Source organism: Pseudonaja textilis, chromosome 12 (assembly GCF_049901715.1).
Source record: "Pseudonaja textilis isolate UNSWEBS1 chromosome 12, rPseTex1.2, whole genome shotgun sequence".
Lineage (NCBI taxonomy): Eukaryota > Metazoa > Chordata > Lepidosauria > Squamata > Elapidae > Pseudonaja > Pseudonaja textilis.
Window position 1 is genome coordinate 11045979 of NC_142001.1, and position 18711 is coordinate 11064689.

Consider the following 18711-nt stretch of genomic DNA (forward strand, 5'->3'; position numbering starts at 1 on the left):
TTTCACAGCTCAAAACAAGTAGATTTTCTTTTTTTAAAGGTCCAACTATCATAACCATCCATAAGTTTAGTTTATTGTCATTGCACCCCGTACAATGAAATTAAATACCATCTTCAGTGTACATTATGACTATGAAAATTAACACAAATGCATATCCTTTGCATTCTATATAATTGAATTGAAAACCCGATACTGTATTAGTGTTGCACTGTACAGTAGAATTCAAAAGAGCTACTGCTCTGGGATAGAAGCTGTTTTCCAGCCTATTTGTCCTTGTTTTTATTATCTTGTACCGTCTTCCAGGTGGTAATAGTTTTAAAAAAGGGTTCTCGGGATGAGATGGATCTTTAAGAGTGTTTTTGAACTTTCTTAGGGCAGCGGGAGCTATAAAGCTCTTCCAGAGAGGGGAGAGGGCAACCCATGATCTTCTGGGCAATGACATTAACCCTCCGGAGTGCTTTCCTATCTGCCATGGTGCAATTGGCAAACCAGACAGAGGTGCAGTAAAGTAAGATATTCTCTATGGTGCAGCGGTAGAAGGTTGCCATCAGTTTTTCATTCAGTTGTTTTCAGAGAAGTCTCAGGTAGTATAATCTCTGCTGGGCCCTTTTGACCATAAGCAATAGAGAAAGCAATCTTTTTTTCCCCCCAACCTGCTGCTTTGTTGCTACTATCCCAATTAGATTTAAAAGAGGGGGAAGCCTCCAGTGACCATCCATCAGGTTGCAAATAAGGTTGGGCTGGTAAGGCATTGCTCAGGTTTGGAAACATTCAGACACGCGGATTTGAACTTTTCAGAATTCGCCCCCAGTTAGCATTGTCTGGCTTGTCCTGCTGTTACTCCATGAGTTATGACGGCAGTTGAGCCCAAAGTTGATGTTGCTAAGTGAAACAATTGTAAAGGGAGTTTGCCCCATTTTGCGACTACTCTTGCCATGTTTGTTAAGCAAATCACTGCAGTGGTTAAATGAGTCACACGGTCATTAAGTGAATCTGGCTTCCTCGTTGAACTTTACTTTTGTCAGAAGGTCACAAAAGGGGATCCCGTAACTTCGGGACCCCGACCGTCATAAATATGAACCATATGCCAAGCGGTTGAATTTTGATCATGTGAATGCTGCTACGGTCATAAGTATGAAAAACGGTCACAAGTCACTTTTTTCAGTGCGATCGTAACTTTGAACCGTCACTAAAATGTAAGTCAAGCACTAGACCCGCAAACAAGAGAAGAGCGGGTCAGTCTAACTTTCGTTAGTCTATATAATTGTCGTTTTCCCCCCTCTTCCCCCCTCCAACTCTGCTGGCCGTTTCATTCTCTTTCCTCGATGATCCTTTCAACTCCCCCAACTCCGCCTTCCCTTCGGCGCACTGCCTGCCGGGAAGGGGAGGCGGAAGTGGGCGGAGAGGCCGCTTCCGGTGCGAGCGGGGTTGGCGGGATAGCTGCAAAGCAGCGCGCGTGAGTCCGAAGCAAGCGCGTGGCGCAGCCAAGATGGCGGACGGGACAGGTGGGCGCGAGACGCGGCTTTTCCTCAGGCGCCCTCAGGGATCTCGAACGGCCGGCGGGGAGGAGGCGGGCGGGAGGCCGGGTGGAAAGACCCCCGGGGCTCACGCGGGGCCTCCTTTTTTCTCCTGGAACCCTCCCTCCCTTCCCCCCCCGCAGTTTCTGAAAGGCTCGTAAAGGAGGGGAGCACGTGCTTCCCGGGAGCGCGGGGAGAAACGCACAGGAGCCCTTGAGGGGGCGGCGGGAGTCAGGGAGGCTTTGCAAGAGGGTTGCAGGAGCTTCTCCAAGCGGGCTGTGGAGAATCGGGGAGCTTCGGGTGTGGGGGAGCCCGGATTTTCCTCTCGCAGCGCCCCGGGGGTGGCCGCCTTGGCCTCCAGGTTCCCCAAAGGGAGCTTTTCACTTTATCCAGAAGTGCAATTTGGGGACTCCCGCAGTCGGAGGCTGGCCTGGAAACCTGGTGCTGGGACGTTTCGTTATTGTTCCCGTTATTATTTTATCCCCTTTTTTATGCGTGTGTGTGTGTATAATTATTTCGTTTCATTATTGCTCCTTTTTCATCCGGCCTTTTATATATAGATGTGTCTGTGTATCATTTCGCTTCGTTATTGACCCTATTTTATCACTCCTTTTATGTCTGTATATATGCATTTACGTGTGTGTGTGCATATATATGTTTATTATGTTTCATTGGTGCTATTTTATCTCCCCTTTTATGTATAAATGTGTGTGTGTGTGTGTGTGTGTGTGTGTATATATATATATGTATGTATGTATGTATGTATGTATTTTGTTTAATTATTGCTCCTATTTTATTCCTTCTTTTATATGTGTGTGTATATTTTTCATTATTTTATTTTATTATTGCTCCCATTTTATCCCTCCTTTTATGTGTGTTTGTTTCATTATTTCGTTTCATTATTGTTCCTATTTTATCCCTCCTTTTATGTGTATGTGTGTGTATATTTATGTATATATGTGTTTGTGTGTGCATATATCTGTTTATTTTGTTTCATTAGTGCTTCTATTATTTTATCCCTCCTTTTGATTGTGTGTATGTGTATGTATAATGGCAAACATTCCTAATGTTCAGGACTCCTCTTTTTTCCCCAACAACAGCCCTGTGAGGTGGGGTGGCTTGAAAGAGAGTGATTGCCCTAAAGTCACCCATTGGGCTTTGATGGATGTATTTGATAGTTAATGTATGTGTTATGATTGGATGAATGCCTTGCATTGCTTTCCTGCTCATTAGTACTCTTTTTATCCTGCTTTTGGACACCTTTAACATTGAGTTGCATGGTTGTGTCTAATGTGAGTTGCTTGCAATGTGTTGCAATTTTGTTGGTGTGATCCCAAAGAGTTAGATGTTGATGGAAGGGGGTAAGTGATGGTAGGCCTGGTAGGCCATTTTGGAAGATACATCTTTACGTTGCAATCCACCAAATGTGTTGATGCTAAAAATTCAACCGTGAATATATTTATCCTGTTCTTATATATTTATAAGAAGTTTGAAATGAATCTTCTCTAAGTATAAATTCTCCAATTTTTTCATTCTCTTTGAGTCCTAATTATCTCGTTACAAGAACAGTTGGGAGTTCTTGTTAAAATAGAAAAGTGTGTTGGATAAGTTGGCCGCCTTGAGTTATTTGGAAAAATAACAAAGGTGGGATACAAATAAATAAAAGGTATCAATATTTCTCCTTTTCTGTACTACCTTCATTCATCCAGCTTTTGTCAACTGTTTAGTAAAATAATGTGCATAAACCTCGTCAGCATTAATCAAACTAAAGCTTGATTTTGGTAGACCAGTAAAGTGGTATTTCAGGATCTGTTTCTATCTTTTAAGTTTGCAACAGATGCTAATTTTTATTATTTTTGCTTATACCATTCAGTTTCTAAGAAACACAAGAAGAAAAAGAAGTCTTTGCCAGATGAAGATGTTGCTGTAAGTTTTCCAATTATTATAGTTTATTAACCCCACAACACAAAGATTAGCACTTCTACAATATCATTATCTACAGATCCCATTTTTATTTTTCTGTAGTGCTCATGATGTTTTCTCATGTGTCCATAATGTGCATATACATCTTGTGAAGGAATTTGTTACAGGTAGTCTTCAACTTAGAACCACAATTGAACCCAACATTTCTGTTACTAGGCAAGGAGATTATTCAATGAGTTTTGCCCCATTTTACACTTTTTTGCCACAATTGTTAAGTGAAACACTGTAGTTGTTAAGTGAATCATGCAGTCATTAAGCAAATTCCCCATTGACTTTGCTTGTCAGAGGCCGGCTGGGGAAGTCACAGATGGTGAACTCAGGACCATGCAACTATCATAGGGCTACATGCCAGTTGCCAAGTGCCCAAATTTGGATTGTGTGACCTTGGGATGCTGCAAGGGTTATAAGTGTGAAAATGAGCCATAAGTCTCTCTTTTCAGTGTCCTTGTAACTTGAAACGGCCATTGAAGAAATAGTTGTAAGTTGAAACTACCTGTACTGTTCTCTGTTCTACTAGGCGATAGCTTCCCATCTGACTTTTATTTTTAAAAGTACTTTCTGAAGCATAGTGAAAGAAGTTGGACGATCTGAGCGTTCATTCATGGTTTTTTCATTTCTAATTTAAGCAAAAGTAAAGTCTTCCTAGAATCAAAGTCGACTCCTGACTTCATTGATAAGTCTGTGGCCTCCTTGGCAACCATTTAGAAATAGCTTGCCACAGGGCCATCTTAACAGCATTATGGGCCCCAGGCAAAGCAATGTAGTGGGGCCCCTACGACAACTACTCACAGGAATAAAAATGTAAATGGTATATATAAAATTAAACACATGTTTATTTTATTGGCACTTCCAACAGAATCATTGTTGCAACATTAAAAACATGCTCTGCAGCAATAGGTGGCTGTGTTTATATGATACAGGGTGCATTGAAGGGTTAACATACACAGATTATTATGGTGCCGCTATGTTCGCACGGGTATGTGCCCATCAGGCTCATGCCTTAAGGACAGCCCTGGCTTGCAGTTCCCTTTTTCTGGGATGGTTTTTGATTACCTGGTTTAGCCTGCAGCCATGGAATTCCTGTCTCGCATTCGGCTCTGGTCCCTGCATAGCTCTTTAGCCCCACCAGATGGCGCTACCATCTGCAGAGATTAGAATGTGCTACAGCTTCCCATATTTCCTTACTGAAAACTATCCTTTGCCAGTCATTAATGAATAACATGGTACAAGCATGTGTTTCATCTCTTGTTTTGGAGAGGCAGTTTATTTTAAGGCCAATCTTAGCTGCAAGACGAGTTTTCCACATTCTGGTTCACAGTCCCAGTTATTAATCTACTAATCCGATTGTTTTTAGGATATACAACATACAGAAGAATTCCTTATCAAGCCTGAATCAAGAGTGGCCCAGCTGGATACATCACAATGGCCTTTGCTTCTCAAAGTAAGATAGTTACACCAGTGAAATAGGTTGGTTTAATGTCAGCGTGACATTTTTTTTGTGCAGACACAAGATAATTTACAGTTCAGAAAATGGTGGAAAATGGTCTTCATTTTTTTAAGAGTAAATTTTAGGTATTGCTGTCGTTATGGAGCTGTCAGTGCATATTATGCTCCAAGGAATTTATGTAGAGGGGGGAGGCAATTTGCAGAGGCTTTTTGCCAAGTAAAATCAGGTGTATAACATCCAATAAACACTTTGGGGTATTGCTCCAAATTCCGATTTCCCTATAAAATAATTATAATTTTGCTTTGTTTTGGGGTTTGTAGAATTTTGACAAATTAAATGTGAGGACTGCACACTACACCCCGCTTCCTTCAGGCTGCAATCCCTTAAAAAGAGAAATTGCTGAGTATGTAAGGTAAGATTGTGTTACACAATATAAAATCACCTTTTCCTTCCACCTTTCTTTGGCAACTTATGAAATTTCAGAATCACAAAGGGCTATTATCTTCTCTCCTTGGGTTTTCAGTACACCTATTTATAGGCACCAGTTTCTGTTTATAACAGTTGACAGTTTGGCAGAGAAAAACCTATCCATTGTTGTGCCACAGAACGCCGTAAATCATCTAAGGAATGTTTACTAGTTTGCCAAATTGAAAACGAGAGAAACAAGAGAGTCCAGTTTAATATTTTACAGATAAATGTTCATTGCAACTTAAACTTACAGTGAACCCTGTAATATGCTTGAAATCTTTTTTGGGGGGTGGGTGGGGGGGAGAGCATGGATGCCTTCAAATCTATCTTGGCACATGGCAGTTGCCTAGATAAAAGTCACTGCAGTTTTATTGGCAAGAATCCAGAAATGGTTTGCCATTTCCTCCCCCCTAGGGCTGAGAGAGAGGGGCTGGCCCAAGATAGTCCAACTGGCTTTTTGCGTAAGGTGGGACTAGAAGTCACAGTTGCCAGCCTTACACTTTAAGCATTACGTTGTTGAGTTGGGTTTCTTTTACCTCCTTCTCGTTTTAAGTCATTACCTTAAATCGAATCCCTGATTTTTGTCCTAGGACAGGCTTCATCAATCTGGATAAGCCTTCCAACCCTTCTTCCCATGAGGTGGTGGCCTGGATCCGCCGCATTCTCCGTGTTGAGAAGACAGGCCATAGCGGCACATTGGACCCCAAAGTTACCGGGTGCCTGATTGTGTGCATTGAGCGAGCAACGCGTTTGGTCAAGTCTCAGCAAAGCGCAGGTACCTCATCTGCTTTGTGTCTCTAATCAAGAGAGAGAGAGCCTTCAGCCTTGAGAGGGGAAAGAGTAAAATTCAAGTGGCCCCTCCTTACTACTCTTCTGTCATCTTCCAGGCAAAGAGTATGTGGGAATCGTTCGGCTGCACAATGCAATTGAGAGTGAAATTCAGCTTTCGAGGGTAAGTTTTGGCCAGTCAGGAAATGAAACTTTTATCTGTTGTCTTTTATGTCTAACTATGAATGGGATAGATATGAAAGGTTTAGCTGTGAAAGGTACTCGGTGGCTCAGAAGCTAATACGCTGAGCTTGTCGATCAGAAAGGTCAGCCGTTTGGCGGTTCGAATCCCTAGCGCCGCATAACGGAGTGAGCTCCCGTTCTTTGTCCCAGCTTCTGCCAACTTACCAGTTCAAAAACACGTAAAAAATGCAAGTAGAAAAATAGGGACCCCTTTGGTGGGAAGGGAACAGTGCTCCGTGCACCTTTGGTGTTTAGTCATGCCGGCCACATGACCACGGAGACGTCTTTGGACAGCAATGAGCACCGTCCTCTAGAGCCAGGGACGACTAACACGTATGTGCATTTACCTATGAATGTCAATTGCACCAGCAAATCATGGTTTGAACATAGAATGGTTGTAGGGATAGAATAGAAGGAATGCTGAGAATGTGGCTCTACTTTTGATGGGCATTTCAATATATTCGGGCTTAAATAACCACTCTGGCCATGTTTGGTCTTCCATAATTTGATGCTTCCCTGAACCAGTGGAGGGTGTAACTAAACTCCCTTTCATCTTTGTTTCTGAGCCGCTTGATGTAATATTTGATTTTTTTTTCTTTCTTTCTTTCTGTAGGCAATAGAAACTTTGACAGGTGCCCTTTTTCAGAGACCCCCCCTCATTGCTGCAGTGAAGAGGCAGCTGAGAGTCCGAACCATTTATGAAAGCAAACTGGTTGAATACGATCCGGAAAGAAGACTGGGTAATGGCACCCTTTTTTCCCCCATTCGGTTGGGGGTGCAGGTGGGGAGGTTGGCCCTTCCGGGACCTGGCTAAAAATAAAAGTCCCCTTCCTGCAGCTCTTTCTTTCTTTTCCTCTTTCCCTGCAGCTTAGCCATCCACGGCTGCTTTTGCAGTAGCTTTGCTCTCCCTCCTGCCACTAGCATTTCCTGAGCCAAATGATGTAGAAATGATGACATAGCCCATCGTGCAAAGATGACTTTTCATCTATCACCCAATTCTGATGGCTTGGCTTGAAAAGAGTTTGCTCGTATTCTTACTGACAAGATGATATTCTTCTCTTTGGCATCAAGTGTTTTTCTCTCTCCCCCCACCTCTGCCCCTCTTTCCAGGTATCTTCTGGGTGAGCTGTGAAGCCGGAACCTACATCCGGACGCTTTGCGTGCATCTGGGTTTGTTGCTGGGAGTCGGTGGTCAGATGCAGGAGCTCCGACGAGTCCGCTCTGGGGTCATGGGAGAGAAGGTGGGTCAAGGACTGGAACCTTTCAAGCAAGGCGGCCTTATCTACCCCAAAGGGTTGAGTTCAGTTCAGGGTTCTCCCCCCTGCGCTGGTAATTAAACTTTGGGACAGTAAATAGTTGGGAGGAACGTCGGGGTGGAAAGTTTCATTTTTCTGCCAGTCCGGCTCTCTCAACCCACAATATTACACAGCGTCCGAATGAGATGAATTAGATCAGGGGTGTCAAACCAGGGGTGGGATTCAAATTTTTTACCAACGGTTCTGTGGGCGTGGCTAGGTGGGGGCGCTCTGCCAAGAAAGAACACACACATACATGGTTTTTGGGGCCTCAGGGAAGCCGCCTGGGTGAAGCAGTAAGGCAGCAAGGGGAATCCAGGCACAGCTGATTGTAGGAACAGCTGATCGTTGGGAGGGGAAGAAAAGAAATACCTTAAGGAGTGATTGGGTGGGGAAGAACACAGTCAGCGATGTTGGGCATGTGCAATAAGCACTGACCGGGTGGGGAGGCTGGGGGAGGGGCCAGCCAGGGGCACGATTCGCCAGTTCTCCAAACTGCAGAATCATAACAACTGGTTCTATAGAACCGGTCCGGACCGGTAGAATCCCATCCCTGTGCCAAACTAAATTTCATTGAGGGCCACATCAGGGCTGTGGTTGACCTTGGGGAGGGGGGGTGTTGGCTGAATAGGTGGCCAGTTTGACACCGCTCCCCAAACTGCTGGCATGTTTCCTCTTTGCATTGGGTAGACCAGGCTGAAGTGACATGGGCCGGCTCCTTACATTTTCCAGGATGGCCCTACAAGCCACATCTGGCTCTCAGGCCTTGACTTTGACACCCCCGAATTAGATAGAATTAGAGTCCCAAAACGAAAAACATGAAGGTAGGATTTTCCCCCTCTTATTAGTTATTTTAGTCTGTGGTAATTTTTAAACCTTTGTTTTTAAAACTTCTTCAGTGTTGTGTAGGTATGTGTGGAAAAATATCCATCTTAAAAAGACAGCAAAATTCCAGCTTCCTCTCATGAACAGTTCAACTGAACTTTAACCTCTATAATGTTGCTAGAAGGCTCTCTAATAACCAGGGGCTGGTGGGGATCTCCTCCTTAGGACCACATGGTGACCATGCACGATGTGCTGGATGCTCAGTGGCAGTATGACAACAACAAGGATGAGGCTTACCTCCGGCGGGTGATCTTCCCTTTGGAGAAGTTGCTGGTTTCGCACAAGCGGCTTGTTATGAAGGACAGTGCGGTAAGTGCCCTCCGACGGCCTTCCGGTTGGTGGCTTGGAACTCTGTTATAGTCACTTTAGCTCAGCCTGACCTACCTTTCCAGGGGGGGTTGCTGTTGTGGTTTGCCGGCAGCAGGTGTGGACGGCTGAGGTCTCGGAGAGCGAGGACTCAGATGAGGGGCCTGCGTGTGAGGCAGGGATGGGGCCAGGACCATCAGGGAGTGGAGTGCTGCCTTTCGAGATGGTGGAGGCTGGTAGCAGCGATGAAGAGGTCCCCGAGGAGCCTGTGCCCAGTGCACGTGCGCGCATGGTTGCTCAAAGGAAAGAGCAACTGCTGCAGCATGGGCGACTCAAGACTAGCGACTCCTCCCTTAAGTGATAAAAGCCAGCTGAGAAGCGGGAGTTCTTTACAGAAGGCAAAGAAGTTTGGTACTGGAGCCTGGTGGACGTTAGAATATCTGAGTTAGTGTTTGGAGACTCTTTGATTTATTGTTTAGAAACTTTATCCGTCCTTAGCAGCCTTGCACAGGCTCTTGTTGGAGCTAATTAGTTGGAAGCTGCCTTTTATCTGTGAAGAAACCGGATTCCTGAATGAAACAGTAAAAGGTTGTGCTGTTACCTTTGTCTTGTGTTTACTCTCGTGAAACCAGGTTTGGGTCAGAACCATTGCTCAAAAGGAAGAGGAGAGGCAGGTGATCGTAGGCGGCTTTCACCTTATATCACCGGGTGTCAAACTCAAGGCCCAGGCACCGGATCTGGCCTGCGTGGCCACCCCGGAAACAGTGAAGGACTGGCCTGCAGTGCCTCTGCCAGTGAAAACAGGGCTGTGCTTGGCCCTCCCAAGCTCCATTTTCACCGGCAGAGGGTTGCAGGAGGTCAACGGAGCCCAGGAGCCCGTTTGTGCTGGCAGAGCACCCACCACGGGCGCCCCCTGACACGAGTGATGTTGAGGTGGCCACGCCCTCTCCCCCCCCCCCCCAGCCCTTCCAAGGTCAAACACAACCCTGATGCAACCCTCAGTGAAATCGAGCTTGGCCCCCTTGTTATGCGTGAAATGGCACAATGTAAATCCAGAACATAAATAATCAATTGTGCATGGGATTGCTCCCAGGCCAGAGATGGAATCAGTGTTTTTATTTTTATTTTTACAGACTTGATTTCCCGGGTCAGGTCACTGAAATAAGTTCAAACCTGTTTATGTAAAGTGGCATTTTACGGAAGCTGGGAATTCTTTGTGCTTCAGCAGGCCTTTTGGGGGGGGGGCGGCGGCGCTGTTCATTTCCTCCAACATAAGATTAAGTTTTGTCGCTTTTTTCCTTTGAACACACTGGCACACATTTAAAAAACGAAATTCTGAAGCCTGCTCTCAAAAGAAATTACATATACACATACGTACACGTGCGAACGTGTAAGCGAGAAAGAGGAATGAAAAGCGCTGCCGAATTGAGGCAAGATTGTATGTTTTAGTTTTCCTCTGTGCTCCTTGTGCGCGACGACGTTCAAAGCTATGAAAGGTGGCGGTGTGCGGTACGTTCTCAAGGCTTAGAAATCCAAAGAAGCCATTCCCGGCTGAAACGTAGAATTCCCTGCTAAGCTAGTCGCTGCTTTCCCTCCAGGTGAACGCAATTTGCTACGGTGCAAAGATCATGCTTCCCGGATTACTGCGGTATGACGACGGGATTGAAGTCAACCAGGAAATAGTCGTGATCACCACAAAAGGGGAGGCGATCTGCATAGGTAAGAACGGGAATCTTGCGGTCTGCAGCTGCTCTTCTGGCTATTCTTCCCAGTCGCCTCTTTCCTTCTAGACGGCGATGGAGTTTCTGTTTTTATGCGACCATAACTGATTATTCTGGGGAGCTGTGCGTTGGCCTAGAGGTGGAGCTCTTGCCTCACAGTCAAGGAGGCTCTGAGTTCGATCCTAGGTAGCAGCAGGTATTTCTCTCTCCGGGCACAATGAGTCAATATCAGCGAACTCTGTATTGGCCGCAGGAAAGGCATCCGGCCAGTAAAAAGACTTCAGCTCCATTCAGTTGCCGTGACTCCACTCCGCTGCAAGGGACTACGGGGTCATTAAAAGACCCCAAAAAGTATCCCATAAGACTTGTTAGCAATGCAGATCAAAGATAAAGAGAGCTAGTGACAAATAATTGCTCTGTTGTGGGGTTTAAATTACTTCGTTTCTTTTACTACGTGCTCCTTAGACGTACCCTAAAAGAAAGAAAAAAACTACACATATAAAAAGCATATTCTCTTTGAAGAGCCACTTTGGTTTCGTAGATAAGGCGTCAGGCTAGAAGAAGGGCGAGTGGGAGTTCTAGTCCTGCACAAAGCCAGTTGGACCATCTTGGGCCAGTCACACACACTCAGCCCCAGGAGGGAGGCAATGGCAAACAACTTTGGGGAAACCATGCCAAGAAAACTGCAGGATTTTGTCCTGTCAACTTCCAAGAATTGGGCGTGATCAAACCGGGTGGGGTGGCGGGGAATCCCTTGGCTTTTGCCTGTTTTTGGATGTAAAAGTGCGACCCCACATAAAGCGATGCTATCAGTTTTACTTGTTAAGCATTTGTTCTGGACACAGTAAATGTGTTTCTGGTGCCATAGTACAAGAGGGAAATTGCCCGACTTATGGATGGTGGAAGAGCTGCTTTTCCTGCAGATCAGAAATGAGATTCTGCTCTCTCTTTTTTATCCTCTTCTTGGTTTTTGCAAGGCAGGTCCCTATAACTGGCACAGCCTTCTTGTGTCCTCTTGGAAGCCCTCAGCGCCCACCTGCATTTGCCCAGGGCTGTATGTGAAGTGATGATGACGTTTTATCCATTCTCTGAGTGCCGCTTGCTCTGCCCTTCCTGTCACGTTGAGGCTTCAGTTCTGCAGCCTCGACGTTCCGTGGCTTCTAAACACCTTCCGGGCTTCCAGTGTTCTACTGGAGGTTGTGGGGATGTTTGGCTAGCTGCTGACTGGACCTGGGCAGGGGACGCAGGGCCTGACCCCTTTCCTATGGGGCCCGACTCAACAAAGAAGAATGAAGCCGTCTGATCACATTTTGCTCTGGCGTGCCTTTCTTACAAATCCAAAGTGCAGAAATGGGGGTGGGGGGTGGGGATATTAAATATTCCACTACAGGTAGTCCTCAATTTATGACCACCATTCCGTTTCTGATGCTAAGCAAGACACATTAAGCAAGCGTTTTGCCCCGTTTCCTGACCTTTCTTGTCCCAGTTGTTACGTGAATCATTGCAGTTACGTTAGTAACACGGTTGTTAAAGTGAATCTGACTTTGCTTGTCAGAAGGTTGCAAAAAGGGGTCACGTGACAAGGGGTGGGAGTCAACCGGTGTTACTGCTGGTTCGCTGACTATGTTTTGCTGCGCGCGCGTGTAAAAAACTTAAACTGCGGCCCGGAGAGCTGACAAGCACTGCATGCAGGTGCGCAGCGTTTGAAAAGCCTCTTTTTTCCTGCTTTTTCAACCTGAGCTGTGCCGCGCAAAGCAGCTGAGGTTGAAAAAGCAGGAAATAAAGGACAGGTGAGAGCCCGGGCAGGCGGGTGGGCCAGACAGCAGCAGATACAGAACCGGTTTGGTGTCTGCTGCCCTTCAGAGCTACCGGTTCTATTAGAGCCGAGCAGAACCGGTAGCATCCCACCCCTGAACACCACGACCCCAGGACGCTGCAGCTGCCAGGCGTCTGAATTTTGATCATGTGACCATGGGGATGCAGGAACAGTCGTAAGGGTGAAAAAAGGGGTCATCGGTCATTTTTTTCACAGCCTTTGTAACTTGGGACAGTCACTAAATGAATTGTTGTAAGTCGAGGACTATCTGTACAGCTTGGGGATTTTTCTCAGCTGGGTGAGCATGAGCTGTTCCTCCTTTGTATTTGTAGGCATTGGTGTGTTTCCCAGGTGAAAATTCAGAAGGACAAAATAATCTGCTTTCTAAAGGCAGAATCGTTTCAAGATAGGAAACCAGGAAGAAAGGGTGCAGTAAGATTATCTTGGGGAGGAACCCTCATATTTCTGTTCAGCAAGTTCCAGCAGAGAATTAAAAAGTTCGAAGAAAAGCAACTAAGAAGATCAAAGACTAAAAGACATAAAAAATGGCTGCAGGTTTGGGGTTTGGCTAGTCTAATGAAAAGAAGAATTAGGGGTGACATGAGACCAGTGTTCCAATATCTCAGGGGCTGCCACAAAGAAGAGGGGGTCAAGTTATTCTCCAAAGCACCAGAAGGCAGCACAAGAAGCAACGGATGGAAACTCACCAAGGAGAGAAGCAACCTAGAATTAAGGAGAAATTTCCTAACAGTGAGGACAATTAACCAGTGGAACAGCTTGCCTCCAGAAATCGTGGGCGCTCCATTTCTGGAGGTTTTTAAGAAAGTAAACAGTCACCTATCAGAAATATTCTAGGTTTCTCCTGCTCGAGCAGGGGGCTGGACTAGAAGACCTCCAGGGCCCCTTCCAGCTCTATTTTACTCAAAGCCCTTCCCATATGGATGGCCGAGTAAACTCAGAGGCCGCATGAAGACTCCTTGGTTAGGGACGCTCATCTTCTCTTTCTCTCTTTTCCTTCAGCTATTGCTTTGATGACGACAGCGGTGATCTCTACCTGCGACCACGGCATCGTAGCCAAGATCAAGCGTGTGATCATGGAAAGAGACACTTACCCTCGCAAGTGGGGGCTTGGTCCCAAAGTAAGTCTTGGGTAGCCCTGGGTTACTTGCCTTTCTGTGAAGGACTGGCGGATTCTGGAGGCTCTGCCTTCCTTGGTGCTCTGCCTTTACTGGCAGAATTGAACAACCCTCCCTCAGGTCATGATGGTGTTACTTAGTCAGGTAGTGAAATGTCTGCAAGAAAAGAGCTGAGCTCAGAGGCCGCCACGTCCAAACCTGAGCTATAAATATTCTCTTCCATTGGATTCTAAACACAAACAGTTTTGGTTCTGTGTAGCAATGCTGTCCAGAAATAAGAGAGCCATTGGGTCATCCACTTTTCGGTCTTTAGCGATGTACTTGAGGGTGTTGGCGTCCTCAGCGTTGGCTCTCTTTTTTCCTGGACTTCTTAACAGGGATTTCCTTTGAACTTTTGAATACTTTTTTAAGCCTGACTCAGTTTGAGGAGCAGCCCTTGACTCTAAACCTTTCTTGGTGAGCCAAATGATGCTTAAATAGCTCAATGAGCACTCAGTGCAAAGATTACACCCATCTATCACCCAAGACTGATGGCTCTCTACCTGGGCTGGGCGTGCAAGAGTTGGAGATTTCAGCTCACCTAAAGCCATCCTGACCTTTTGGATGTCCATCTGGATATCTGTGGAGCTCTCACCATCTTTGAAATGTGGCAGCAAACTGGATGTCAGTTTGGTTTTTATTTTGGGACTTCTTTTTTTTTTTTTTTTTTGCACAGTGTATCAGCCAAAGGCAATGTCGAAATTGAACCGTCTCCCTATTTCTCCTCAGGCTTCTCAGAAGAAGATGATGATCAAGCAAGGATTGTTGGACGCTCGTGGCAAACCTAACGAGAAAACCCCACAAGCCTGGAAAAAAGACTACGTAGATTATAACAGGTAACAAATTGCAGCGCTTCTTGTTTAAGCCATAGCAATAGCACTTAAACTTATATATCACTCTATAGTGCTTTACAGCCCTTTCTTACCAGTTTTTACAGAGTCGGCCTCTTGCCCCCAACAATCTGGGTCCTCATTTTACCCACCTTGGAAGGATGGAAGGCTGAGTCAGCCTTGAGCCAGTCTAGATCAAACTGCTGGCAGTGAAAGGCAGAATTAGCCTGCAACACTGCATTCTAGCCACAAGGAAGGAAGGGCAATAGAAATAGCGCTTGGACTTATATCCCTCTTCACAGTGCTTTCCAGACCTCTCTAAGCGGTGTACAGAGTCAGCATTCTTGCCTCCAACAATCTGGCTCCTCATTTTACCGGCCTTAGAAGGATGGAAGCCTGAGTCGAGCCTAGTGAGAGTCAAACTGCCAAATTGCAGGCAGTCAGCAGAAGTAACCTGCAGTACTGCCCTCTCTCTAACCACTGCGCCACCGTGGCTCTTGCTGGTTTCTGGCCTCTTAAAGTCAGTTCCACTAGGAAAGTGAGAGGGAGCAGCAGTTGGAGAGATGGTCCCTTTTTCTTGGTTTGGGCTAGCAGGCAGTTATCCCTTTCTTGCCTGCTCTCCGTGGCTCTAGAGGGAGTCAGCCTGCTATACGAATGTGGGAAAGCTGCTTCCAGGCTCCCTGCACGTGGGTGTCTTCTATGCCAGCTTTCCAGACATCACGTTTCTCCTTCAAGGTAAAAGTGAGGCAGAGCAGGGTAGATGGGCACTTCCACCTTAGCTGAACAGTGCAAACTAAAAACGCCTCTTTCTTCACAGGGTTTCTGTAAAGAAGGAGGCAGAAGAGAAGGTGGAGCCGGAAGAGCAGCCGGAGAAGATGCCAAAGGTTGGTTGGTTTATTGCAAAGTCTTTCGAGTGATTTTAAGCGCAAAAAGTCCTTGTGTCAGGCATTCGGTAACGCGCTAAGCTTCGAGCAGCTGCTCTTCGAGTTTGAAACAAAAGACTCAAAGCAAGTTAGTTTTGCACGCTCAGTTTAGCTTGAAACCAAATGTTTTGCAAAGCTTCAGTTCCACTTTAATAATAATAATAATAAATAATAATAATAATAATAGAGAAGATACCAGAATTCACAGATACAGGCTGTTCTGTTTCTGAAAGAGCAAAAGCAACAATTCAGCCGCAGAATTGGCTCCCCCGGCCAGAAAACTTCTGATGTTCTTGTCATTGTTTTCCTTTCTCAGAAGAAAAGAAAAATCCAGAGCGATGGAGATCCAGAACCAGTACCTTCATCTCCCCCAGCCTCTCCAGAAGAGCAAGCGGAGATGAAGAAGAAGAAGAAGAAAAAGAAAGAAAAGAGGAAGATGGAGTCTGCGGAGAGCAGCGGAGAGTTAGTTGAAATGGTAAGACCCCGTGTAATCCTTTGCCACAATTTTGGCGATCTCTTGGGGCGTGCGGTTAAAAGAACGGCACCCTTGTTTTCACATGCACGGGTGTGTTAATTGCTGTTAGTGAATATTTCAGCCGTTGAAAATTGAGTAAATCTGATCGCACAATACGTTTCATCGGGCCAGAGAAACTTATACAGGTAGTACTCAAATTATGACTAATGGAGGTTGCCCAGCATAGTTGTAACTCGTGGATGTAATCACAACCTTCCTTGCAATGGTCCTTAACAGGACATTTTTGAGTCCAGGTTCTCAGTATCCCCAGGGAGGTCTGTCGGAAGGTCAGTCAGCTAAGTGATCAGTCATCTAGATTGGGTCGCCAATCTTTTGGACCTCCGGGACCACCAAACTCATGGTTTTAAATCCCGCAGACCAGAGACCCTGGGAAAATCCCCAAAAATGTCTGCAGGAAAATTCCCCACCCCGTTTCCCTACCAATCAATCATTCTTTATTTGGGATTGCAGGATACCGTCTCCAGCTCTGTTCTCAGGGGGAGAGAGAGAGAGACTTGGGGCTTCATGCAAGGAAAGCAGCAGAAGCAGCAGAAGTCTTTCTTTCTCTCCCCCAAACTCTGCCAGAAATGAATTTTTGTGAGGCTTGTTGTGCTGGCGCAGCCTCTTGGAGCAGGAGACCTTGCAGGGTCCCAAAGACTCATTTCTGGGGGAGTTTGGGGGAGAGAAAGGAAGACTTTTGCTGCTTTCCTTGCATGCAGCCAAAAGTAGAAGAAAGAAGCGGAAAGAAGCAACCCGGTGGTCAGGCCAGGAGTGTGGGGCGAGTGGGGCAAGTTCCCCCTTCCCCCCCTCCCCTCACTACCTCGTGTTCGCAAGCGACACACGCCTTGTGTTCCCACGCAGCCTGGATTAATTGCTTTGAGCGTGACATTTCTCTGGACCACCAAAATTTTCTCGCGGACCACCAGTGGTCCCCGGCCCACCGGTTGGTGACCACTGATCTAGATTACCTGTTACACCATTTTCCTACCACCTTGCTCATTTTTGGGTGGCTTAATCAGATATGCAAATCCCAGAAAGGTCTGTGTGAAAACAAGACAATTCTATTACCCACTGAAAATATCTGCAAATGTGGTGGGGTAAGACAGGCTTGACCTGTGATGGCCCCTTTACAAGAGCAAGGTGTGCGTGTCCAGAGCAGCATCCGATACAGCAAAGGTCTCCAGACTTGGCAAGTTTAAGGCTTGCGGACTTCAACTCCCAGAATTACTGAGCTAACATGACTGGAGGAAGAATTCTGCGAGTTGAAGTCCACAAGTCTTAAAAGCTGTCAAGTTTGAAGACCCCCTGATCTACAGTATCTATCTATCTATCTATCTATCTATCTACCTACCTACCTACCTACCTACCTACCTACCTACCTACCTACCTAATATCTCTCTCTCTCCCTCTCTCTCATCCAAGTGTCTTCAAACTTGGGAAGTTGAATACTTGTGGATTTCAAACGCCCAGAATTCCTGAACTAACATGACTGGAGGAGGAATTCTGGGGGTTGGAAGTCCACAAGTCTTTAAAGCGGTCAAGTTTGAAGATCTCCTGCGATACAGCAATAAAAGGGAGGTTGCCACAACTGCGCAACATTTATTTTTTTTCAATTGCCGTGCCAGACTGAAAACCTTCAAGCTACCTTCAAATGACTTTTAGCTGACATCTTTGGGGAACTCAAATCTTCTTGGAAATAAAATGGGAATCTTTGGGTTCTCCGGAGAAGAGTGTTGGGAAATTCGGGTCTCTTTTGAGCTCTTCTCTTCTCCCCACCCCTCCCCCCCCAGGTCAGCGATCTGAGCGTGAAAAAGAAGAAGAAGAAGAAACGAGAAGAAATAGAGGAGAGTTCGGAATAACTCCTCGCTGCCATCCAGAGTCAGCAGCCTGGACCAGTTTGGGAAGGCCAAAAAAAAAAAGCCCACAAAAGGCCTTCGCAGGGAAAATGCAGACTGGATCAGGGTGTAGAGGCTTGTCCTGATTGCTGTGCAAATTATTGGGGCAGGCCAAATGTGGCACCCCCCCCCCTTTTCTCTGTCCTGTTCTAAGGATAGTTTGAGATAATTGAGGCAGCAGACTCGCTCCCTGGTCCTCGGGACTTCCAGAGCGCTGCGATGCTCAGCGTTGGCACCGTTAGCAACCCTCTTTTCGTATCTATCAGGCCCCGAAGAGCTGCTTGAATGTTGAAGATTTAAGAGGAGAAAGCAGTGAAGCCAGATACTGTCAGATGCTTCGTTTTAAAAAATGTTTTTGTAACCTTTGCTTTTTTCTGTGTGGTTTTTTTTTTTTTACTTGCCTTAATTCAGAACAAGTCCAGACATTTCCCACTCAGGGGGTGCTAAAGCTTTTTGTTCCTTCAAAAAAGGAACTTGGTAAATTTGTATTGACAAGGGAAGGGAGGACACCAGTCATCCGGTTTAACTCGAGAACAGAATTCGAGGACTTTTTTAAAGTTTTTTTCCTCCCCTTCCCCAAACAAGTCTCCAGAAGAGGGTTGTGAAAATTGATCTCTGGTGCTCACAATAGTAGAGAGGCATCACCTCTTTCAGCAGGATGGTCTGGTCCAGGCTTATCCCGTCCTCCCTTTCTAGGCAGGTTACCGATGCTAATTTTAAAAAGTTTTTCTAATTAAAAGTTCACCTATCTGATTCCAATCGTGCTTTCTTTGGCTGGACTGCGCTACTGCAAAACTAGGGAGAAATGGACAGCAGTTGAGATAAGAGAGGCCCAGAGGAATGGTACCATTCCTCCCTCTCCCCCACCTCACCCCAAATTATGGTCCTCGGAATATAATGTTAGCCCTCAAATTACAACCACATT

At 45.9% G+C, this 18711-nt stretch overlaps 1 protein-coding gene and 4 non-coding genes across 5 annotated transcripts; all 5 read left to right on the top strand.

Annotated features, from left to right (window-relative positions):
- Nucleotides 1–1464: 1464 nt before the first annotated feature.
- DKC1 (dyskerin pseudouridine synthase 1) lies at nt 1465–18539 on the top strand. Its single transcript, XM_026702993.2, has 15 exons — nt 1465–1505; nt 3391–3443; nt 4855–4941; nt 5268–5359; nt 6006–6190; nt 6303–6367; nt 7040–7166; nt 7537–7667; nt 8772–8915; nt 10511–10631; nt 13470–13588; nt 14354–14460; nt 15272–15338; nt 15694–15852; nt 17682–18539. Exons 1-15 carry the CDS (start codon nt 1490–1492, stop codon nt 17748–17750), a joined length of 1542 nt encoding a protein of 513 aa, XP_026558778.1. The 5' UTR covers nt 1465–1489; the 3' UTR covers nt 17751–18539.
- On the top strand, nt 7358–7433 carry LOC113438000 (small nucleolar RNA SNORD83). The gene has a single exon (XR_003374321.1). It is a non-coding gene; the product is annotated as a small nucleolar RNA SNORD83 (small nucleolar RNA).
- LOC113437996 (small nucleolar RNA SNORA36 family) lies at nt 7712–7847 on the top strand. The gene has a single exon (XR_003374317.1). It is a non-coding gene; the product is annotated as a small nucleolar RNA SNORA36 family (small nucleolar RNA).
- Nucleotides 11692–11940, top strand: LOC113437997 (small nucleolar RNA SNORD17). Its single transcript, XR_003374318.1, has one exon. It is a non-coding gene; the product is annotated as a small nucleolar RNA SNORD17 (small nucleolar RNA).
- On the top strand, nt 14046–14121 carry LOC113437999 (small nucleolar RNA SNORD83). The gene has a single exon (XR_003374320.1). It is a non-coding gene; the product is annotated as a small nucleolar RNA SNORD83 (small nucleolar RNA).
- Nucleotides 18540–18711: the final 172 nt, after the last annotated feature.